Genomic DNA, 19,900 nt, shown 5'->3' with positions numbered 1-19,900 from the left:
GGCACGTTGGCGGGTTGGTCAGACTGGTCAAAGTGCAGGTGGCTTCCAAGTGATAGTGCTATGTAACACTAATAAAGCTGTACGATCGACCTTCCTTACAGCACTAGCAATCGCTAAACCGATCCAGCATAGCGCTGCTCTACTAGGCAGGGCTGGCAAGAGCTAAGTCGGCCTGAACGGGTACCTTGCAGCTTTAAAGTTGGCAATGATTTGACAATTTCTACAATGAGATACCCCTGTCTCCACTTAATCGCAGTTAGAAATATGGGTCAAATACGGAGTGCCCAGGAACCATGGGTCAGCTTCTGGTCTGCATATGTGGATAATATGGAGAACTACCAAAAGGGGATATTCTAAAATCGAATTAGATTCCTCCTCGGCCTCTTTTCTCACTCTTGGTGCCTCCAATATGCCTCTTAGGTCTACATTCTCACAATCTCACAATTCTAGAGGCATCGATTCCTTCTTCTCTCATTTGCCAAACGGCTATTCAGCTTTCCTATACATTTAACCAGATTCGTCTATGCTTTCTGTTCATTAATCTGAATTTCTAAATAGTGCCGATGCGACCATGGACGGCAATGCCACAATTAGCCAATCAGCCCCAATTGAACCGGACTGAAATCTAAGGAGGGTGAGAAAGGTAAGCAGTTTGGACTGCTAGAGCCAGGAGGGTTAGGTAATGGTCGTCGTGGTTGTCGTGGGGATATTAAACCCTGCTAGTTTTGCTCCTCCTCATGTTGCTTGCCACTTACGGCCTCAATGCTGATTATCGTGATAGGCTTGCTGTGATTAGACGTCATCTCTGCATCTCATTGCTCCTTAAGGCGAACATGCTGGGGACGCTCCATCACTCGCAGAGCAAGTAACCGCCGCTATCACTGATCAGGAACCCCAGATGTGAACATGACAGATCTAGCAATTTAACTAAAGAAGGCCCTAAAGAAGACGCGCAGTGGGCACGTCGTCAATCATCCGTCAATCAAATTACCTAGCGTTCTCTATTTGACCCTAAGTCTTCCGCCAACCGTCGCGGTGACGCAGCTATCGTAGCGTTGGGCAGACTATTAGAACTATGCAGACTGCTCGCATATTAGTCCGTCGAAAAAGTGAAGCATTCAGCCTCTCGGCAGGACACTCATCCACGCTGTCCATCGTTATGCCGTTCTTTCGGCCCTATGCGGCACCTATTGCTCCCGAAGACCCTTGCCGCTCCTTAGCCCAACTGGCCCAGGTAGCCTAAGCAGCCTAAGCTACCTGGGGCTATAACATGATCTGCTTTAGCACAAGTCACTTGACATTAAACCATGGATTAAATCATGGCCGCTAAGTTTAACGTGGAATGACTGTTGAACGAATGGGAAAATTAATCTTCGATGTCGTCTGGTGAATCGTGATATCAACAGCGACACAAATAAGCCTAATCGCGTGAGAAATTTCCGGCGACTAATGAGACTCTCTAATACCTCCGACGTCAGACGTGCTTAAATTTATTAACTTCCCTACCGTCCAATTATCATGGCCGAGTCTTGCCCTGGCAGCTTGGCTATCTGGCGTTTCTTGACACTGCATACAGCCCCTAGTCGTGTACGGGGTAAAGGTCCACGAACTCGGGTCCAATGAAATTTCGTTTGTTAATCGTCGCCGAACACTAACAATATTGGTAGCGCAAGGGAAAATATTCGTAGAATATCGCGTAAGACGGCGATAACTTCCTGTTGTTCTAATACCTTTTCTATTACCTTTATCAAGACCCCTAATATCTATCGATAGATAACTCTTTCCAAGCTCTTGTGAACGCTTGGTCTGTTCGCCTATTCGATCCGAGCCCCCCTGGACCCGGAAATGAGGCTCAATGTAGCAAGTACCTGGCTGGTTGGAGGAAGCGAAGAGTGGAGCCCCTTGATCCGTGCAACGTAGGAATTCTTGGAATGTAGCCCTGTTGAACGTATGTTTGCTAATTCAAGGACGTAGATGTTTGAGAGTGTCTATGCGAGTTACGTAGGCATGTATGTAGGTAGGGAGAAACACGGATAATATATCAAATGTAGGCTCAATGTCTTAAGAAGAGGCTCGAGGTTCAATAGTAATTTAGGTAATTTAGCTACCACAGTAGGATATCGACGGTTTGCACTGGCACGGACTCTAAACAGTCCCTTAGCTCTACCCTTGCTATTGATCTCCGAGTCTGTGTGTCGTCGACCAATAGGAAATTTTTGAAACATCCCCCCTTTTTCCATAACAAAATTGGCCGCACATTTTGCTTCACATGATTTGTTTCGTCTGTGTGTGCCTTTAAGCTCACTAGTTTCGTCTTCCATAGCTGATCTAGATTATACACACGTGCCACAATACGAGTATAAATCGGTACGCGAATTCCATCACCACGGAATTGTGTAAGACATGCATCTCTTGTCCACCCCCTTTCGTTTGTCCTTCATGTGGTCTTTCATTTTGTGCATGTAAAACTGAAAGTACGTGCGTAGGTATGTTTCTAGAACAATTAAAAAAGATTTCTAAAGATAGTATCCTTTAGTCTCCCTTACGTCTCTTGACTGTTGGTGATGAGAATAAGCTAGTAGCAATTGTTAGAAGTCGGGGTTCAGTCCAAGATGTGAATGTGCCGATGATGCAAAGAATAGCGGACAATATGGACAATAGGCAAAGAAGATTATACAAGGCTGATAGACCCGACATCGCTGAACAGCTGCAAGCTAGAGACTCTTTCTCTTAGCCCTAACTCGTTAAGTCTTGACACCGACATTCCAGAATTGGCCAATCAGACCCCTACCAACCCCGCTACAGCTTCATCAAGGGTTCGTTGGGATTCTGAAGACCCCAACGGCGGGGAGAGTACGGAGCACAGGACGTCTAAACTACGACTTCGTCCAACGATTGTAACGACCGATATCGTGAACCCGTCTGCCCAAACAATTATCTGCTCACCTTGCTTCTTATCGTGCCACTTTTTAGCTGAATCTGCATGTGTTGTTCGTCTTGGTCCACCACGTAGCACAGTAGCGGCCACTTAGTATTCCGCCATATCCGTCGAATTCCACCGTTCCACCTTTAAAAGCTAGAGCTACTGCATCTGTACCTAGATTCCTTTATTGCTTGCTCCTTAGAAAACCTAACCCAAATAACGCCATTGAGCTTGTTGAATTACATACAGAACTTGAAGACCTATAGCCAATTTTGTAAATTGTTTTGAGTAGAGCTGCTGTATAGCGATCTATCTCAATCTCTCTTTTCCTACTCAACTTCTTGACAGGACGATCGCGCTCTTGAGCGGCGATCACCACACATAGTCAAGACGTTTTCCAACCTACTTAACTCGTAAGCTCTTTCCTCAACTCCAAAAGGCAGATGGTAAGGTTGGATTCTGACCTGCCATGTAGCGTCCATCATCCGTACGCAGGAGCCCGCTGCTCTGCTTCTCCCGGGAGCGCAGCGGACTCGGCCTTTACCCAATAAAGGCCTCGACCAAAACCAGCTACAAACCCAAAAGCAGTGCAACATGGCACCGCACGCTGAGGTAGACGCGGGCGCCGCGTACGGAAACGGGCACTCCAATGGCGACAATTCGACCACTTCGCCGTCTAGCAATAACGATCTCTTCGTGGTTAGCTCGCCTAACGTGGTCTATACCGACAATGAGATCCGGTCGAAGTATACCTATCGCACTACTAGTGTGACCCAGGATGCTGCCGGCAAGTATGTCGCCACGCCTAAAGAACTGGTGTATGACTTCAAAGTCGAGCGTAAGGTTCCCAAGGTTGGCATGATGCTTGTGGGCTGGGGCGGAAACAATGGGACGACTGTGACCGCCGGTATCATTGCCAACCGCCGCGGCCTCGTCTGGGAGACTCGCGAGGGCCCTCGTGCCGCTAACTACTACGGATCCGTAATCATGGGGTCTACCATGAAGCTCGGTACCGATCCTAGAACCATGAAGGAGGTCAACATTCCATTCCGCGACGTTCTCCCCATGGTTCATCCCAATGACCTCGTTATCGGCGGGTGGGATATTAGCAGCATGAACCTAGCAGACGCCATGGATCGGGCCGCCGTGCTTGAACCTACCTTAAAGCAACAGGTCAAGAAGGAGATGACCCAGATGGTGCCGCTCCCAAGCATCTATTATCCCGACTTCATCGCGGCCAATCAGGAGGACCGCGCTGACAATGTCATCCCGGGAAGCAAAGCTTCTACGGCTCACGTCGAGAAGATCCGCCAGGATATCCGGTAAGATAAAATTCGTATACTTCGGCTCTACGCGCCTATTAACCTTGCCATAGAAACTTCAAGCAGCAGAATGGCCTTGATAAGGTAATCGTCCAATGGACGGCCAACACCGAGCGATACGCCGACATCATCCCCGGTGTCAACGACACGGCCGACAACCTCCTAAAAGCCATCGAGGAAGGCCACGAGGAGGTTTCCCCGTCAACGGTCTTCGCCGTAGCCTGCATCTTGGAGAAGACGCCGTTCATTAACGGCTCACCGCAGAACACCTTCGTCCCGGGCGCCGTGGAGCTGGCCGAGAAGCACTCGGCCTTCATCGGCGGCGACGACTTCAAGTCCGGGCAGACGAAGATGAAGTCCGCGCTCGTCGACTTCCTGATCAACGCGGGCATCAAGCTGACCTCGATCGCGAGCTACAACCACCTCGGCAACAACGACGGCAAGAACCTCAGCTCGCAGAAGCAGTTCCGGTCCAAGGAGATCTCGAAGAGCAACGTGGTCGACGACATGGTCGAGGCCAACTCCGTCCTGTACAAGCCCGGCGAGCACCCGGACCACACCGTCGTCATCAAGTACATGCCGGCGGTCGGCGACAACAAGCGCGCCCTCGACGAGTACTACGCCGAGATCTTCCTCGGCGGCCACCAGACCATCAGCCTGTTCAACGTGTGCGAGGACTCGCTGCTCGCGTCGCCGCTGATCATCGACCTCGTGCTTGTTACGGAGATGATGACCCGCGTCGCCTGGAAGCTGCACGACCAGCCCGAAGGCGCGTATAAGGGCTTCCACAGCGTCCTCAGCATCCTGAGCTACATGCTCAAGGCGCCGCTGACACCCCCTGGCACGCCTGTCGTCAACGCGCTCGCGAAGCAGCGCGGCGCCCTTACTAACATCTTCCGCGCTTGCGTCGGACTGGAGCCCGAGAGCGATATGACGCTTGAGCATAAGCTGTTTTAGATCGGTGGATGCTCGTTGTCTGCTTTGCGGGCGAGTGGGGGGAACTTAGGAAAGAGAGTTGCCTGCTAGTTACCTGAGGACCTAGGTGGCGGAGGAAAATCTTGGAATGTTCTCATTCTTGTCACTCACTGCTACCACTACACACTTGAAACTTTTGGAAAATGCTCAACGCTCCTGAATACGAGATTTCAACATCTCGAAGAATAAAGACAAGATATTGCTGTTATTAAATCATCAAATCTGCGACCCCGTCATAATGTGTGAACTTGTTTTATTTGCTAGTATGTGTATGCTAGTACCAGGTATGTACCGTATGTGATGATCCTGTAAATGCAGAGTGGGCTGTTTCCCTTTCTCTTTTCCCGTTTTCCAGATGGTATTCCCAAGCCGTTAACCCTCGAACGCCGCCGCTATGCCGATATGTATGTATGTCCTGATGAAATGCCCCATTATATACATGCTGCACCTAAAATACCTCCCTATATACTATTATATCCTCTCGTAATGACGACTCTCTATCTCACAACCAAGTCCGGCTCGAGCTCAACCTCTTATAATTATCCCAATTCTGGCTCCTGTACCGTCCATGCGGGGACAGCAAATTCGACCCGCTCGCCATACTCTCGGGCCTGCCCTTCCTCATATCCTTCGCCTCCTCGAAGTAGTAATGGTTCGCAGCCGCCGAGTATCCCACGCGCCAGGGGACCACCATCTCCTTGGAATCGGGCCCGTGCCCACAACTGCCCGCCAGCGCGGCGCTGGCCGGCGAGTTCACGGACACGGCGAATAGGTTCTGCGGCTCGGTGTAGTCGCTGACGAGCCCGGAGCGGTAGCAGAGGATGTAGAAGAGGCAGGCGAGGTTGATGACGAAGACGCAGCCGAGCACGGGGTAGAAGACGCCCTGCCACGCCATCACGTGCGACGACGTGTACTCCTGCGTCTTCATCGACACGTGGAAGCGCTCGTACACGCCCGGCGTCATCGACACCGACGGGTAGTCCCACACGGCGCGGTACGTCGACGACAGGGTGCCGGCGACGAGCGTCGAGGACGCGAGCACGGCGAGGGCTTCGGCCATGGACGGCAGCCGCGGGTCGAGCGAAGTGCTGTTGAGGATTAGGTTGGTTAGGATCCGCGCGTTGCTCGCGTTGTTGTTTTGCACGCCCCCGTTCAGGTCCATGGATAGCCGCCACTGGTCCGCCAGGTTGCGCCAGTCGATGCTCGGCGCCGGCGCGTTCACGTCAAAGTCCGTGTTGCCGGACCCGGCTTCGTACGAGTTCGCGTTTGCCGGGTTCTCGCAGTGCGCGCGCATGTACCCGCCCGATATGCCGGACAGGTCGAACTCCGTCGAGCATTTCGGGGTTAGCCAGGACTCGAGCTGGCACAACGTGTAGTCGTCGGTGAAGTTGGACTTCGCGAGGATGTAGATGTCCACCGACATTGAGACGGACGTGTTGGTGATCATGTTGTAGGCGATGGGGTAGAGTTGAAAGACAGGCGGCCGGCGCTGGTACTTGGGTCCCCATCGGAATATGTCGTCGACTGCGGTTCGGTTCAGCCACTCGTCGTCGGAAGGTGCCGGTACGTCGTTGAACCAGTCCTCTACGCCGGTGCGCTGGTTAGGGACGTCGGTGGATTCTGTCCGCGCGTTGGGCCACCGCGTATACACAAGCGGTGCTAGTTCGTCGGGGGCCATGTTCACGCACATAACGTTCACGACGGGCGAAACGACACTCGCTCGAATGGAGTACTCACCAACGCCTGCCAAGTCATCCGGCTGTAAAATATTGTTGCGGGGATCTGTGGCCGCCGAGTAAACGCCTGGGTGCGGCATGGCCAGTGTGACGTTGTTTATAATCCTGTTGTAAGTCGCAAAATTTGTCTCCGGGTCCCCAAACTCGGTCTCTATCCAGGTCGACGCCATTGTCGTGTTATCGAACAGGTTGTGCTTCCCTACGGGTCTCCCGCTTAGGTGACCGGTGCTAGATGATCCATTTTCGTGGATAGGATACCATTCACCCCTGGTGGATTTTGTTAGTCAATTCGGGGCTATGTTGGATGGAGTGGGGGATGTACAAATATGTCAGGAGGTTGTGGTAGGATTGACCCGAGTACTGCACATCAAGACAGGAGGGGGCCGAGTTATTTGGGTCCATCTGTAGGTCGATGGGCGTTGAGCAAGCGCTCTGAACGTAATACGGATTCGCGTAGGATGCCTTTACAAGCCCTTCTAAGCTCCGTGACTCCCAAGCCCCGAATTTCAACTTGGGGCTAACCATCGCGTCAGATGCCGTCGTATAGAACATCGTGCAGATAGTGGCAATTAACGAGAGGATGCCTAGAACAGTCGTAGCCGCGAAAGGAACTCCTTCCCAGTATGTAAGCAAAGACCCCGGTTGCTAAATTCAACGTCATTCTGTCAGCAACGGACTGCCGGCTTAGCTAAGCCATGCGATGGGTTTCCCGGTAGTACTCACGATAACCCAGTTCCGCATCGTCATTTCGGCGAGCGTCACGCCATTGGATTTCTTAACGAATGCCCTCCGTGTCAGAACCTGGCCGAGGAAAGCTACGAAGACGGTTACGAAAGACATTTCGATAGTCTTAGCTATCAATGTGCAGAGCAGTGTTGCGGTTGAGGGGGCCATTTTCCAACCCTCGCTATCAGATATCCCCCTTCCGTAGCGCGGCTGGTAGATAGAGGTGAATAGCCATAGTCCACTAGCGAGGGTAGAGTATACGGATAGTGACGCGAGGACAATGAATGTCCAGCTCCAGCGCTTAGTGTACACATCCCGCCTCGAGTGACAATCTAAAGGAGGTCGTTCTAGAGTTTATCAGTATTGATGCGTAGGTAAAAGGCGTGAAAAAGAGGACTTAGAAGTACCATATTTGGTAGCGAGCTCGTCGAGGTCGACATCAGAGTCGTCGTCCGAGCTGCTTGAACTTGAAGTACCACACCTCTCCTCTGCAGCTGTATGGGGCGCATTCACTGAGCCCATTGGATAATGCTCAGGGCCTTGCTGAGCCGAAGGATCCTCTACTATCGTGTTGTAATTGCTACTAGGTGAGGGGGGTACTTTCTTGCCTAGTAACGATAGCGATAGAGAGCGACTCAATAACTCCGTGAACCTAGTGCGCCGTACGGTACCTTGTTTCTGAACATCTCCAGCCGAAATCGTGGTTTCGGTCACGGGTTGCATGCCGTGGTCATCCGGCCTTAGCATAAGTTGCTCGTCGTCCTGCTGAGCTTGCGGCGTTGACGCAGACCTGAAGGGCGAGATTCGCCGCGATAACTGGGGCCTCAGCACTTGGTCTTCGGCAACATCTGCCGACAGGTGCTCTTTAGACCTCTCGGGCGGCGGCGATGAGGTTGGCGATGGTGTCAATGATTGGGTATGTGAGTGGACGAAGTCTGGTTCGTCCTCGTGACCGGACCAAGGCGAGAATGTCGAAGGTAGGACATAATGTTCTTCGACCGAGTTTACGTCCGCTTCCCGAGTAGCCTTTTCCATCGCTGCAAATCTTTGTGAATTTCCCCTTTATCCTCCAGTTTTAGGGAATTATCAAGATGTGGAAACTTGACGGTGACCGGATGAGTTAAGAACTCGGAAGACAGACCAACATTACAGTACAGTATGATACAATACACAGTGTAGATGGAACTGGAACTGCAAACCCGCAGATTCTTATTCGCCTTTTTCAGATACAACCTAGAGCGCATGGATCAGCGATTGACAGAGGCCCCCCAGTGGAGAAATAGGATTCTAACCAGGATGGCAGGGCAGATGTGTCAAAGACATGCCGTTGCAAATTGTGGAAGCCTTGACGATCTTATATTAGGTATATTTGGGGATAGTGAAAGTTAGCCTACTACACCTGAATTGTATGCATAGACGTTATATACTAAGTGAACCGTTAGTATTCTCCAGCTTGCGCTAAAACCCACGGACGGTTACATACAGCTATGGATATTAAAAGTACCATGCTATCCCTAACAGATCGTCAACCCACTGCTTGGCTGGTGGTTGGTGAGACGGGGGTCCAACGACGTGGAAGCTAAGGCATTGCCCAAACGTTTCTGATCGCCTATTGCTCAAAGTAGGTACCTAGTAAGATCTCTGTTGACATCAAAACTTTCGATCGCTGTTTGTGTTCCGCGGCAGATAAAGATCCAGGGAGTATCATAAATTGGAATTCGTCCCCCTTGCTGTCGGGTAGCTACATAAACAGGAAAACCCGACACGTCGTGCTCCTTGTTCATCTAAATTGCTTATTTAGCCTTACCTATACACAGCTGGGATAAGTAATAGAATCCATCGGCACCAGCAAGGGTCAACCGGTTGCGTGCGAGAACCTCTTGGCAAAGAAGCAAAACCAACAGTACTCACAGAAGTCCGTCAGTCCGTCAAACACAGCCACTAAACGAGGGATACATGTTCTGCTCCATGCCCGCCATAATCCACAGTTTGTCCGTTAGTACAGTTAGAACAGTTAGTATGATTTCTAAAAACAGAACTTCGCTTCCGACGCATCAGCCTCACAACATCATTCGGCCAGCTTTCTACGATGCGATCTCTTTTGATAGGTACATAAAGAGGCCCAGTGGGTTGGTATAAATCCTAATATCTAAGGGATGGGTTCAATCCTTCTGCACATCGTATGCAGCATCCAGCGACCAAAACGACGTAAACGATCCATGCCTGTCTCAATTCAGCCGTTAGGTTAGCCACAGATACCATATTCGAATTGTGGCTTTCGTAGGATTTAAGAGGCTTAAGCCACGTGGAAATGAAGCTTTTAGGTAGAATAATTCATGTTTTCTTGATGGCACCCCTTTCGATAATTAAGCACAAATTAAATAAGCTGCATCTATTCTGTTAAACACGATGATATACTGCGTCGACTGAGATCTGTTATTGTTCTTGGAGCTTGTAGAAAAAGGTACAATTGCTATCCTACGAGACTCATGAAAACTTGTACAGTTCAGTTTCGGATTCTGCTGCAACCCGACGCAATATCTCGGCACGACAGCTCCACATGGAGTATTTTTGGAGTAAAATGGACCCGCTAGCTACGGGACCGAACGATAAGTTACCGTTATTATAAGCAAGGAACATAAGAAACTAAACAATGTTATATTTCGGAGCGTAATGCTTACGTCCATTACCTGCTGTGCGCTGAAAGCGGTGAACTTCCCGAAAAACTCGAAAGACTTCCATAACCGCGTGTTCTCTCCTTACGAAGTACACAGAATAGTGATAAACATCAGCTATAATCAATTAATAATTTAGAAAAAGATCGGCATTACCGCTATTCGAATACCCTTTTTGTGCCAGCATCAACATCCATTGAGCAATCGGAATTGTACAGTTAATCTTCATCATCGGACCAGTCTTCTTCATCGAGCCCGGGTACGCCTGAATCTTTCTCATCTGTACGCCAGAAGACTCTCGTGGCGTCGGTCCGTATATCAAGAACCGTGTTAGGACCAACCGCTGTCCTTATCTCCAACAACGTCTTGTCGGACAACGGAGAGTTTACCCACGGCGCTTGTCGGTTCGGGTAGCTCGTGTGTGATGCCACCCCAAAGAGCTCTATCTTTTCTAGCCGCGGCCACTTGCTCTCCAATATAGAGCTTAAGATATGTTTGATGAAGAGAGCATCCATAGGTCGCAAGCCGTCCTGGGGAGGTCGAAGTGCCGCGCCTCTTACGTGCGGCGGATGGCGCCAACCGTTTTTGTAGCGGTCCTCCGTCGGCCCTTGCTGAAATCGAAATACTCGGAGAGTCTTTGCTACAGATCTAACGAGCGCGGCGAGCTCCCGGTAGCGCGCGTCTTCGGTCTCCAAAGTTTCAACGCTCGCATCATCCCTATCCGGTAGCCCAGCAAAACCGACCGTGTCAATTATTAGGCTCTGGAGGTTAGACCATCTACTAGAGCACTCTGAAAGATGTGTACGCATGGGACCGGCACTACCCGTAGGCCGGGGAAAAGGTCTTATTTTCCCTTTCTCTCGAAGTGTTAGTTCATCTGGTATGCCTTCAAGCTCCGCAAATTGGTTTAGGTTATTGAGATGTAAATGCTTGACCGATCCAGGGTTAGCAGATTTGAGAATCGACCTAATTAGGAACGAGGAGGCGATTCCCGACAGTCGCAAAGATTGGACTTGCTGAAATAATGGAGGGGGTGGGCAGGCCTCCCTTCTTTCGTTTAGGAATGCGATGTCGACTTCTAGAACATGAGGGAGCGCGACGAACGTATCCCAAAGACGTGAGTTGTAGCCATTAAAGTCATATTCCTCCATTGCCGCCCGCAGTTCCCGTGGCGAAATTGTCCCTTCGTTGCATCGACTGTAGATTGGCGAGATCTTATTCATAATAGCGTGATCCGAACAATCAACTGTTGTCCAGCGGAGGACTTTAACGTGTTTACCTAGCGATAGATGCGAACGCAGGGTTCTAATGAACGCTCGCTGCTTATCATACATAATATCGTCGATAAGTTTATTATTTCTACGTGTATCAGGCCAGTCGGATGGGACCTTGAAGGACTCAGTTCTCAAAGGAATATCAGGGCCGTTGTGAGAACTAAGATCAACCTCCCGATACAGAACAGGGGTGAGAAGTTGATGAAATGCTTTAGAGGTTGCCACCAAAGAGGACAAAGTAGGTAGAGGGCACAACTCGGCCACACGAAGTTGCAACTCCGACGGGAGTTCCTGGATAGGTGACATACTGGGGCCGGAGGATGGTGAGTTGGGTAGATTCCAAGAAAAGCTATAGGAACCTAGTGAATTAAGACTTTAAGTAGGCTCTCGTAACATATCTAACTGGGACCTAAGACCTAGGTACGTAGGTCATATGTATGATTTGTCTTGCCAATCATAGCCACGCGTGTGGCTGAACGTACACAGCCACCCCCTATACCTGATACTTAGGCTCACTTCAAGATTTAGTTATTACACGTGTGGACGCCCTTCATATTGACATTCCTCGTGTATATTTGACAAATGGTCAGAGAAGCCCTGAAGTCTGATAGACCAGGCTTAGAGCTCTGCACCCGGCGAACAGCTGGCGGCGTCTTAGCGATGGTGTCTATGCAAGTAGGTAGGTAGTGTAAATACTTGCATTACAAAGTGAAAGACTGGTTTACTGTTCTTCCCGCGAATTTTGCTTCTTAGCCAACGCTGTGTCGGCAATCCAACCCGCCATCGTCGCAATGCTCGTCTTCGCATCTAGCAATTCCCGCATATTAATTTTCGTTCTCAGCGCGTCGCTGAACCAGTTCAGCAGCTCCGCCGCAATGAAGCTGTCAACGCCGTGGTCTGCCACGGTCCGCGCCGGATTCACATCCGAGACATCTACGAAGAGCATCTCGGCCACTGCCGTCGTGATGGCGCCCGCGACGAAGTCAGCTGTCTTGGAGCGCTCCGGAGTCCCTGCAGCAGTGGCTGCGTCGAATTTCCGGCGGATGCGCTCGACGGATGACTTGCCGGTGTTGTCGTCGCCTTCTTGTGCTACCGCTGCGACACCTGGAGGGCTGCGCGTGCGCAGGTCCCGTCGCGCGTCCTCTAAAGCGCGCATTATAAGTGACATGCGCGCGTCACTATACCAGCGAGGTTCGACTCTCTTTGACGGATTAAATGGACCCGCGCCGTCTGCGTCAACCTCCTTGTCGTGTTCCTTGGCCGCTATGGCACCCGGGTCCAGACAAGTGAGAATGTTGGAGGCAGAAAGCGGGTCCTCGGCTTGACCGATCCAGTTGTCGCCGCCACCGTTGTTGTTGCTCATGTTATTATCGTGAGCGTTAAGAAACGCCGGTTCCAGCCGAGCGAGGAACTCTGCCTCCGAAAGCGTTAGCATCCTGTCCTGCGCAAACATATTCACTGCCACCGAGTCTTGACCCGGCTCGCCAATATCTAGGACACCGACGTGGTCAATAATGCAGTGACCATTGGCCCCTCCAAAGCCAGATGAGTTAATACTAGCCCTCCGAGGTCTATCTTTAGGCTAAGTTGTAGCCTCTCTCTCACAACCTCCACCCTAGCATTCGTAAAGTCAATGTTTGGATTTAGCATTTTGACGCCGACATTTGGGGGGATCTCGCCTGCTTCTAAGGAGAGCACAACTTTCATGATGGATGCCACAGCACTTGCCCCTTCGGCGTGACCCATATTAGTTTTGACCGACCCGACAAATAGATGTTTGGGGATACCTGCTCCTGAATTTTCGTTGGAGGTGAAGACCTTACTGGCGGCCTCTAACTCAATCAGATCACCTGCCGGGGTGCCCGTGCCGTGGCACTCGAGATACGTCGTATCCGAAAACGGGAGCCGGGCGTTGTCGTATGCTTTACGGATAATAGCCTCCTGCCCGGCAGCACTGGGGCGCGATATACCAGCGGTGCGACCATTTGCGTTAACAGCGGTACCCCTAATCACAGCGCGGATAGGCGACCCATCAGTAACTACCCCCGGCAGTCGTTTAAGATACAGCGCGGCGAACCCTTCGCCGCGCGCATATCCGTCGGCAGATACGTCGAAGGTATGACACCTTGAGGTAGGTGAGAGAGCACCGAATTTGTCGAGCGCGATTTGCAGGCCAGGATCGGCAATCCAGTTCGACGCTGCTACAAGAGCCGAGTCACAGTCTCCGTTGCGGATCGCGCTGACTGCTAAATGCACGGCATACATAGACGAAGAGCAGGCCGTTTCAACAGCAACACTGTCCAGATTAAGAAACTTAGCAATCACGAGTGTAGAACATGAACAAACGCTGATGCTATTCCATACCTCGGACCTCGTAAATCGAATACGTGGCTGATTCGATTCGCCAGCATGCTCACACTTGCCCCTGCTGCTGAATACCTATGGTCTCGCATAATCCCAATCGCGCGCTTGAATCATCCAGTGATCGAGTGAGAAGTTCGCGGCGACAACTCCCGTACTTGATCCGGCGATGGATTCCCGTGTCTCGCCAACATTCTCAAACGCCTCGTACACAACTTCAAGTAACTTACGTTGTGACGGGTCCATGGTCTCGGCCTCGTGCCCTGTGATGCCGAAGAAAGCGTGGTCGAACAGCCGTGGATCGCCGTCTACAAGGAACGCACCTTCCGCGGCCGTTGTGCCGGGCCGCCCCGGGTTCGGGTGGTGGAACCCTGCGGCGGAGAAACATCGCGTCACGGAGTCGAAGGAGCGGAGACCAGAGCGCTGATCCCGTAGGAAGGACCACATCTGTTTTGGCGAGTCCACGCCGCTGGGCCAACGACACCCTGAATTTTAATAAAGTTAGTAGTATGTTTTTCAACATAGTATTAGGTACCTAGTATGGACTAACCCATGCCGACGATTGCCACAAGTTTACCATCCGGATCTTGGTCCTCATGCGAACTGAGCTGAGTCGCCATATCACTAAGATAATTCAAGCAATGACTTAATACGACGAATACTACTGTTAGCTCTAGGGTAGTAAGGACTAACCGAGTCTTGGCATCTTATACCCGTCGTCCCCATGGACTTACCTCACACAAACACGAATATCTGCACTCGTATGATGACGATGTTACACAGACTCATCTGTCTAAATTGGGCGATTAGGCTCAGTAGGTACCTACGCGGTACTTAGCCTCTCGTCTGGGTGACTTCACGCAGCGGTCACTTTCCCCATATCGGTGAGCTGGATCCTACCCAGCGGACCTGGGTCTGCATGGTACCGCTCATGCAGGCTGAGTGAGGAGGTAGGTAGCCGGCAGGCTGATCGCTCCTAGTATCGGTCTGGCACCGCTTCTGCACTTGCGTGTACTAAGGGGGTTGATAAAACCGCCGTGTTTGTCTATCGTCAAGGAACCTGAGGCACGCACCTGGTTCAACCTGACCAACACATCGTCATGGAGAATAACGAAACTCAGAACGATGAGAGCACCGCTCACGGTGACACTTCCTTGCTTGCTCTTGCAGAAAACATCCTCAAGCAGACCAAAGTCTTTACCAGGTACCTCCAATCTAACAACCTCGCTGAGCCTACGTTTTCTCCTAGGTCAAGCGAGCCCCCTGCCACGGAGGAGTACCTGGACCTGCAGAGTAGCCTGCGAACGTCTATAGAAGACCTCCAGCGGTTAGTCGACGGCCCGAGGAGGTTTCTGCGGTCATGTCTGGGCATGGGATATGATATTGCAGCCTTTCAGATTGCTCTAGACTTCGGTTTCTTCAAGATCGTACCGCCGGATGGAGACATTTCCATTAATGATTTAGCGAACAAGGCGAGCCTGGACTTGGATCGGGTTAGTCGAGTCGTGCGTCTGTTGATAACCCATCGTATATTCCAGGAGAAACGACCGGGTTATATATCACATAGCACGAGTTCTCTTGTCTTGCTGGAGGATGAGGAAGTGCGGAGTGCCGTGCATTACACGTAAGTTTCGGATAACTCAACCTATTCACCAACAGTACTATTGGGTTGAATTCTGACGCTTTCTAACGTAAACTTGTGGTGACAGATTCGATGAGATGCTGAAAGGAATTGCGGAGACAAGCAATAGTCTTCGAAAATATCCTTCTGAATCAGACAGTACCCATTGTCCCTTCCATACAACACACGGGCTTCCACTCTATCAATATTATGCCAGATATCCGGACAAAGCTGCGCGCTTTGCAAAAGCCATGGCCGGAGTGACTAGGAGTAAGCTTCTTTGCTTTACAGCTACGTAATTAGTAGACACTGATCGATGCTAACTTATGAATCTGTACCCAGTGGACCGCCATATTACAGTATTGCGAGACTGCTTCTCCTGGGGAGAGCTCAAAGGTACAGTTGTCGACGTTGGTGGTGGGAGTGGCCATATATCGATGTCTCTAGCTCGAGTAAGCACTTTCCAACGTTAACCTAACTTATGCCCATTCCTTTTAACAAATACGTATCTGATCTTATTATTCGTTCTAGGTGTTCCCACACCTCAACTTCGTTGTACAAGACGGTTCAACCGACATGCTTGCTGAAGGCCGCGCAATCCTTACGGACGATGTTAGGGGACGCATTACTTTCACGCAACACAGTTTCTTCGAGCCACAGCCGCCACGGGAGGACGATCCCGCAGTAGCGTACCTACTCCGCCAATGCACACATAATTGGTGTGATAGAGACGTTGTGACCATGTTCCGGTCTCTTGTTTCCGGACTAGAGTCTTCCGGGCCAGCTACGCCGCTGTTGATCAATGATATCATCATGCCCGAGCCCGGTGAGAGCTGGCCACGGCTGCTGGAACGGGATATACGGCAGGTTGATATGATCGTGCTAGTTAACTGCGGCGGCAAACAGCGCACTAAGACAGAGTTTGAAGCATTACTAAGAGAAGCGGACGCACGATACAAAATCCACAAAGTGCATGCAACTGGTCCACTAGGATTGTTGGAGGTATATCTGAGGCATTGAGTGAAGTAAAAGACCAGTGCAAGGGAAGGGGAGTGGTGGGAGTGTCATGTGCTCCTTGAATATTTGTTATGCTCGTCATTAGTGACAACTCATCAGTGTTTATGAATTATATGCAAAACTCACTTTATGTTACATCATACTGAGTATAGTATGTAAAATGCCTACTTGGGTAGGTATATATAAATGTATAAACCTTTCAACTTTGGAGCTTCGCTCCTCTCTCATCTTTTACAAATGACCCGGGAGTAGTAGGCTAAGCGTTGACGTATCCCGATATGGCAAGCATTACCAACACCGTCAATGAGGGTAAATGGGGGAAGGAAACGGAAAAGCAGCTCGGCGTCGAAGACCTCGAATCGTGGAGAAACGAGATGTACGTGAACACGATTCCATGGGAATACGACCGGTTTCGTGAGCTTTTGGAGAGGTATAGCAAGATCCCTCCGAACGAAGTTGAAGCGGAGATATTCAAAATTGTAAGACAAAGAAATCCTCCCTATTAATCGACGGCCACTTATCCTCTAACCCCCCTTTTCTAACTATCGCCCTATACAGCGGAACGAAGCTTGGGGACTCGTCAAGTATCCCTGCATCGGTCACTTCACCTATGTGAAACTCCCCGAATTCGGCGGTGACGACATAGAGATGCAAAAGGCTATCGAGCGCCTGAGGGCGCCCGACTCGCAAGACGCCTTTCTGGAACTCGGTGGTTTCATATTCCAGACGATCCGGCGCCTCGTCTTCGAGGGCGTCGACTCCACCCGCTTGTATGGAACCGACCTACACGCCGAGTTCATCGAGTTAGGGTACAAGCAATTTCGCGACCGCGAAACACTCAAAGCTACTCTTGTGGCAGGGGACCTACTACTCCCGAACGAAGAGTACGCGGGTAGCGAGTTAGCCTGCACTTTCGACGGGAAAATCAGCGTTGCCCACGCATCTAATTTCTTCCATCTGTTCAGCTGGGAGTCGCAGCTCGTCATCTGTGAGCGTATTATCCATTTTTTTCGGCGCGATCTAAGCGCGAAACATCCGGCCGTGCTATTCGGGTCACATATGGGTAGTTGTAAGCCGGGAAAGACAGAATTTTTTGGGACTTTCTTACATGATGAGATGACGTTCCAGTTGCTGTGGGACACGGTTGGAGAAAGGACGGCTACGCGCTGGAAAGTGGAAATGCAGATCGTGGGGGCCGCCACCTCAAAGCCGAACGCTTACGGCAAAGATGCGAGAATGGTGCGTTACGTTGTGAGTCAGGTGGCGAGTTAGAGAAGTACGGTAGTCAAACGGCCTGACAGCTAGGTAACACGGCAGCCGTACCATTTATATAGCATTTGAATACCTAGGTGTCGGTGGATAGGGAGGTAGGTAACCACGCATGAATGCGACACAGGAATAAGGCAATATATACCGAGGCACCTACCTACATCCTTCAATTGTATAGGTGGTACGGTTGTGAGGCGCAGCAATATGTCGGAGCTGATCCTCTAGTGCTACCACACTCTGTGTGTGCAAGTGGCCGAGTCGGTGATCTACCCGTCTCATCCGAACCTGGAAGTTATTCCGTAGACTCAATCGGCATCTCTGCCTTGGAGCCCTACGGTGGTACCATGGAGGTTGAAAGCTGAGGCACAAAAATAGCTCTTCCTCTAGCCTTCGGTGGCCCCTATGCGTGCTTGATCGTCGGTCACTCTGTACCTAGGAAATAAAAGAAATAAGTTCTGCGCCATGGCGGCATGGTAAACCGATTCCGAGGTCATTTGCGTAAGCTCCTGCGCCAAGTCTACCTAGCAAACCGCCATGTCGGACACTGCGGAGCCATTCCCGGCCTGGGTCTATGAGAACAAGCAAGGCACCGTCGTCGGCCCCGTAGTCTTGTTTAGTGTGCTTGCTATCGTTGCGGTCATCCTCCGCTTCAAATGCCGCTCGCTAGCGCGAGCCAATATCGCTCTTGATGATTGGCTCATCTTAGCAGCCTTAGTAAGTCTGGCAATCCGAGGAGACGACATATGGACACACTTTACTCATGCCTTCTCAAAAGCCAGTCTCCATCGCAGATGCTGTCTGCGTCGCATACTGTATGGTAGACGTTATGAATATCTAAGCGCTTCACACCACCCCAGGAGTCCGAGACTAATGCAAGAATTGCATAGCGACGAAAGATGGCGTGGGGAGGCATCAACAGCTCGTGTCAGAACCCGCTCTCCGAGAGGGCGGCGAGGTCCGTCCAACTTGATAGTGATCATATGTCACGGAGCCTAATCTTTCGTCATCCAGATATTCTTCACTATCCAGATCCTTTGGGCCATCTCTAGCTCCCTCGTCAAGCTCTCTATCCTATTCCTGTACCAGCGCATCTTCGGCGTCCTTCGATACATCCGGTTCAGCGCGTGGTTCCTAATTGTCGCGGTCATCTGCTGGGTGATCGGCGTAACGATTGCCCACGGGATGGAATGTACACCGATCGCCAAATCTTGGGATGTTTCCTTGCCAGGTCATTGCTTAGACACCGTGTCACTATACATGGTTGGCTCAATCTCCGACGTCGTGTTGGACTTCTTGATTCTCATATTACCACTACCAGCAATCGCCAAGCTGCAGATGCGGATGTCTAGGAAGATTGAGCTCGTTGCGATCTTCGCCCTTGGTGGCCTGTAGGTTCATCGCATCGCCTTTTTCAATAGATACCTGAACTTAGTGCTAACATATGCGCAATTTCCAGCACGTGTGTCCTCAGCCTAGTCCGTTTCCTCGGGGCCAAGAAAGTAATCTACGACAAGGAAGATATTACTTGTAAGTACTCCGTTGCCCGCGACGCCAAACCCGGCATGTTCGGTGTAGAGAAACCCGATAAATACCTAACCTCTGATAGGGATTTCCTCGCTTCCGCTAGTATGGGCAGCGGCTGAGCCGTGCTTAGGCACTGTATGCGCATGCCTCCCAGTGTTACAGCCGCTGATGCAAGGCCTAAAAGAAAGGGTGATGAAGGTGTCGTCAATGGCTACCGCTCTCATTCCAAGTAACAACAAAGATTCTAATGAGAATCGGTCATCATGGAAGCCAAGATTCTCTAATCGAGAGCAGCATGTTCATATTCAGATCCCCGACTGGTCGGAAGAAAGCCTGCAGGAGACATTGAGAAATAGATGCTAGGCTGTCGAGGTATAAAGATGTGCGATTTGAGGCAGAAATACTGCTATGCAGAATATCGTGTTATAATTGAGGCAAGTCAGAAATTTAACGTATTAGAAATTTCTCCTTAAACCT

The 19,900-nt window shown here is 50.7% G+C and overlaps 8 protein-coding genes across 8 annotated transcripts; 4 read left to right on the top strand and 4 right to left on the bottom strand.

Moving 5' to 3' along the window:
* Positions 1 to 2,878: 2,878 nt before the first annotated feature.
* On the top strand, positions 2,879 to 5,441 carry F4807DRAFT_418119 (myo-inositol-1-phosphate synthase). The gene is made up of 3 exons (XM_047997288.1): positions 2,879 to 3,336; positions 3,399 to 4,245; positions 4,299 to 5,441. The coding sequence occupies exons 2-3, from the start codon at positions 3,518 to 3,520 to the stop codon at positions 5,200 to 5,202; spliced, it is 1,632 nt and encodes a 543-aa protein (XP_047856065.1). The 5' UTR covers positions 2,879 to 3,336; positions 3,399 to 3,517; the 3' UTR covers positions 5,203 to 5,441.
* Positions 5,442 to 5,456: 15 nt separating this feature from the next.
* Positions 5,457 to 9,008, bottom strand: F4807DRAFT_393002 (uncharacterized protein). The gene is made up of 5 exons (XM_047995919.1): positions 8,975 to 9,008; positions 8,090 to 8,915; positions 7,680 to 8,029; positions 7,279 to 7,601; positions 5,457 to 7,223 (listed from the first exon to the last, which is right to left on the bottom strand). Exons 2-5 carry the CDS (start codon positions 8,715 to 8,717, stop codon positions 5,723 to 5,725), a joined length of 2,802 nt encoding a protein of 933 aa, XP_047856064.1. The 5' UTR covers positions 8,718 to 8,915; positions 8,975 to 9,008; the 3' UTR covers positions 5,457 to 5,722.
* Positions 9,009 to 10,328: 1,320 nt separating this feature from the next.
* Positions 10,329 to 12,179, bottom strand: F4807DRAFT_393000 (uncharacterized protein). Its single transcript, XM_047995918.1, has one exon. It carries the CDS (start codon positions 11,935 to 11,937, stop codon positions 10,576 to 10,578), a length of 1,362 nt encoding a protein of 453 aa, XP_047856063.1. The 5' UTR covers positions 11,938 to 12,179; the 3' UTR covers positions 10,329 to 10,575.
* Positions 12,145 to 13,449, bottom strand: F4807DRAFT_393322 (uncharacterized protein). The gene is made up of 2 exons (XM_047995922.1): positions 13,423 to 13,449; positions 12,145 to 13,361 (listed from the first exon to the last, which is right to left on the bottom strand). Exon 2 carries the CDS (start codon positions 13,082 to 13,084, stop codon positions 12,353 to 12,355), a length of 732 nt encoding a protein of 243 aa, XP_047856062.1. The 5' UTR covers positions 13,085 to 13,361; positions 13,423 to 13,449; the 3' UTR covers positions 12,145 to 12,352.
* Positions 13,040 to 14,576, bottom strand: F4807DRAFT_393149 (thiolase-like protein). The gene is made up of 3 exons (XM_047995920.1): positions 14,543 to 14,576; positions 13,996 to 14,477; positions 13,040 to 13,927 (listed from the first exon to the last, which is right to left on the bottom strand). Exons 2-3 carry the CDS (start codon positions 14,082 to 14,084, stop codon positions 13,123 to 13,125), a joined length of 894 nt encoding a protein of 297 aa, XP_047856061.1. The 5' UTR covers positions 14,085 to 14,477; positions 14,543 to 14,576; the 3' UTR covers positions 13,040 to 13,122.
* A 516-nt stretch (positions 14,577 to 15,092) lies between these two features.
* F4807DRAFT_458433 (S-adenosyl-L-methionine-dependent methyltransferase) lies at positions 15,093 to 16,633 on the top strand (the record flags this gene model as incomplete). Its single annotated transcript, XM_048001211.1, has 4 exons — positions 15,093 to 15,616; positions 15,702 to 15,883; positions 15,956 to 16,065; positions 16,145 to 16,633. The coding sequence occupies 4 exons, from the start codon at positions 15,093 to 15,095 to the stop codon at positions 16,631 to 16,633; spliced, it is 1,305 nt and encodes a 434-aa protein (XP_047856060.1).
* A 275-nt stretch (positions 16,634 to 16,908) lies between these two features.
* On the top strand, positions 16,909 to 18,347 carry F4807DRAFT_472993 (uncharacterized protein; the record flags this gene model as incomplete). Its single annotated transcript, XM_048003063.1, has 2 exons — positions 16,909 to 17,109; positions 17,189 to 18,347. The coding sequence occupies 2 exons, from the start codon at positions 16,909 to 16,911 to the stop codon at positions 17,900 to 17,902; spliced, it is 915 nt and encodes a 304-aa protein (XP_047856059.1). The 3' UTR covers positions 17,903 to 18,347.
* Positions 18,169 to 19,402, top strand: F4807DRAFT_393308 (uncharacterized protein). The gene is made up of 4 exons (XM_047995921.1): positions 18,169 to 18,613; positions 18,675 to 18,711; positions 18,787 to 18,854; positions 18,911 to 19,402. The coding sequence occupies exons 1-4, from the start codon at positions 18,434 to 18,436 to the stop codon at positions 19,289 to 19,291; spliced, it is 666 nt and encodes a 221-aa protein (XP_047856058.1). The 5' UTR covers positions 18,169 to 18,433; the 3' UTR covers positions 19,292 to 19,402.
* The last annotated feature ends 498 nt before the right edge of the window (positions 19,403 to 19,900 follow it).

This window comes from Annulohypoxylon truncatum (assembly GCF_022578515.1).
Source record: "Annulohypoxylon truncatum strain CBS 140777 unplaced genomic scaffold F4807scaffold_9, whole genome shotgun sequence".
Lineage (NCBI taxonomy): Eukaryota > Fungi > Ascomycota > Sordariomycetes > Xylariales > Hypoxylaceae > Annulohypoxylon > Annulohypoxylon truncatum.
The sequence above is the reverse complement of the archived record's forward strand: the minus strand, read 5'-3'. Positions and strand labels throughout refer to the sequence as shown.

What these genes read in the sequence shown, in the direction of transcription:
- F4807DRAFT_393000 (XM_047995918.1), bottom strand. Translation starts at nt 11,937, where the DNA reads ATGTCACCTATCCAGGAACTCCCGTCGGAGTTGCAACTTCGTGTGGCC.
- F4807DRAFT_418119 (XM_047997288.1), top strand. Translation starts at nt 3,518, where the DNA reads ATGGCACCGCACGCTGAGGTAGACGCGGGCGCCGCGTACGGAAACGGG. An exon ending in AAGATCCGCCAGGATATCCG is followed by an intron (nt 4,246 to 4,298) that starts GTAAGATAAAAT and finishes ACCTTGCCATAG; the next exon opens with AAACTTCAAGCAGCAGAATG.
- F4807DRAFT_393002 (XM_047995919.1), bottom strand. Translation starts at nt 8,717, where the DNA reads ATGGAAAAGGCTACTCGGGAAGCGGACGTAAACTCGGTCGAAGAACAT. An exon ending in CGAGCTCGCTACCAAATATG is followed by an intron (nt 8,030 to 8,089) that starts GTACTTCTAAGT and finishes GATAAACTCTAG; the next exon opens with AACGACCTCCTTTAGATTGT. An exon ending in CACAACCTCCTGACATATTT is followed by an intron (nt 7,224 to 7,278) that starts GTACATCCCCCA and finishes AAAATCCACCAG; the next exon opens with GGGTGAATGGTATCCTATCC.
- F4807DRAFT_393149 (XM_047995920.1), bottom strand. Translation starts at nt 14,084, where the DNA reads ATGCGAGACCATAGGTATTCAGCAGCAGGGGCAAGTGTGAGCATGCTG. An exon ending in TTCGATTTACGAGGTCCGAG is followed by an intron (nt 13,928 to 13,995) that starts GTATGGAATAGC and finishes TAATCTGGACAG; the next exon opens with TGTTGCTGTTGAAACGGCCT.
- F4807DRAFT_393308 (XM_047995921.1), top strand. Translation starts at nt 18,434, where the DNA reads ATGTCGGACACTGCGGAGCCATTCCCGGCCTGGGTCTATGAGAACAAG. An exon ending in GGCTCATCTTAGCAGCCTTA is followed by an intron (nt 18,614 to 18,674) that starts GTAAGTCTGGCA and finishes CCTTCTCAAAAG; the next exon opens with CCAGTCTCCATCGCAGATGC. An exon ending in TGCTGTCTGCGTCGCATACT is followed by an intron (nt 18,712 to 18,786) that starts GTATGGTAGACG and finishes AGAATTGCATAG; the next exon opens with CGACGAAAGATGGCGTGGGG.
- F4807DRAFT_393322 (XM_047995922.1), bottom strand. Translation starts at nt 13,084, where the DNA reads ATGTTTGCGCAGGACAGGATGCTAACGCTTTCGGAGGCAGAGTTCCTC.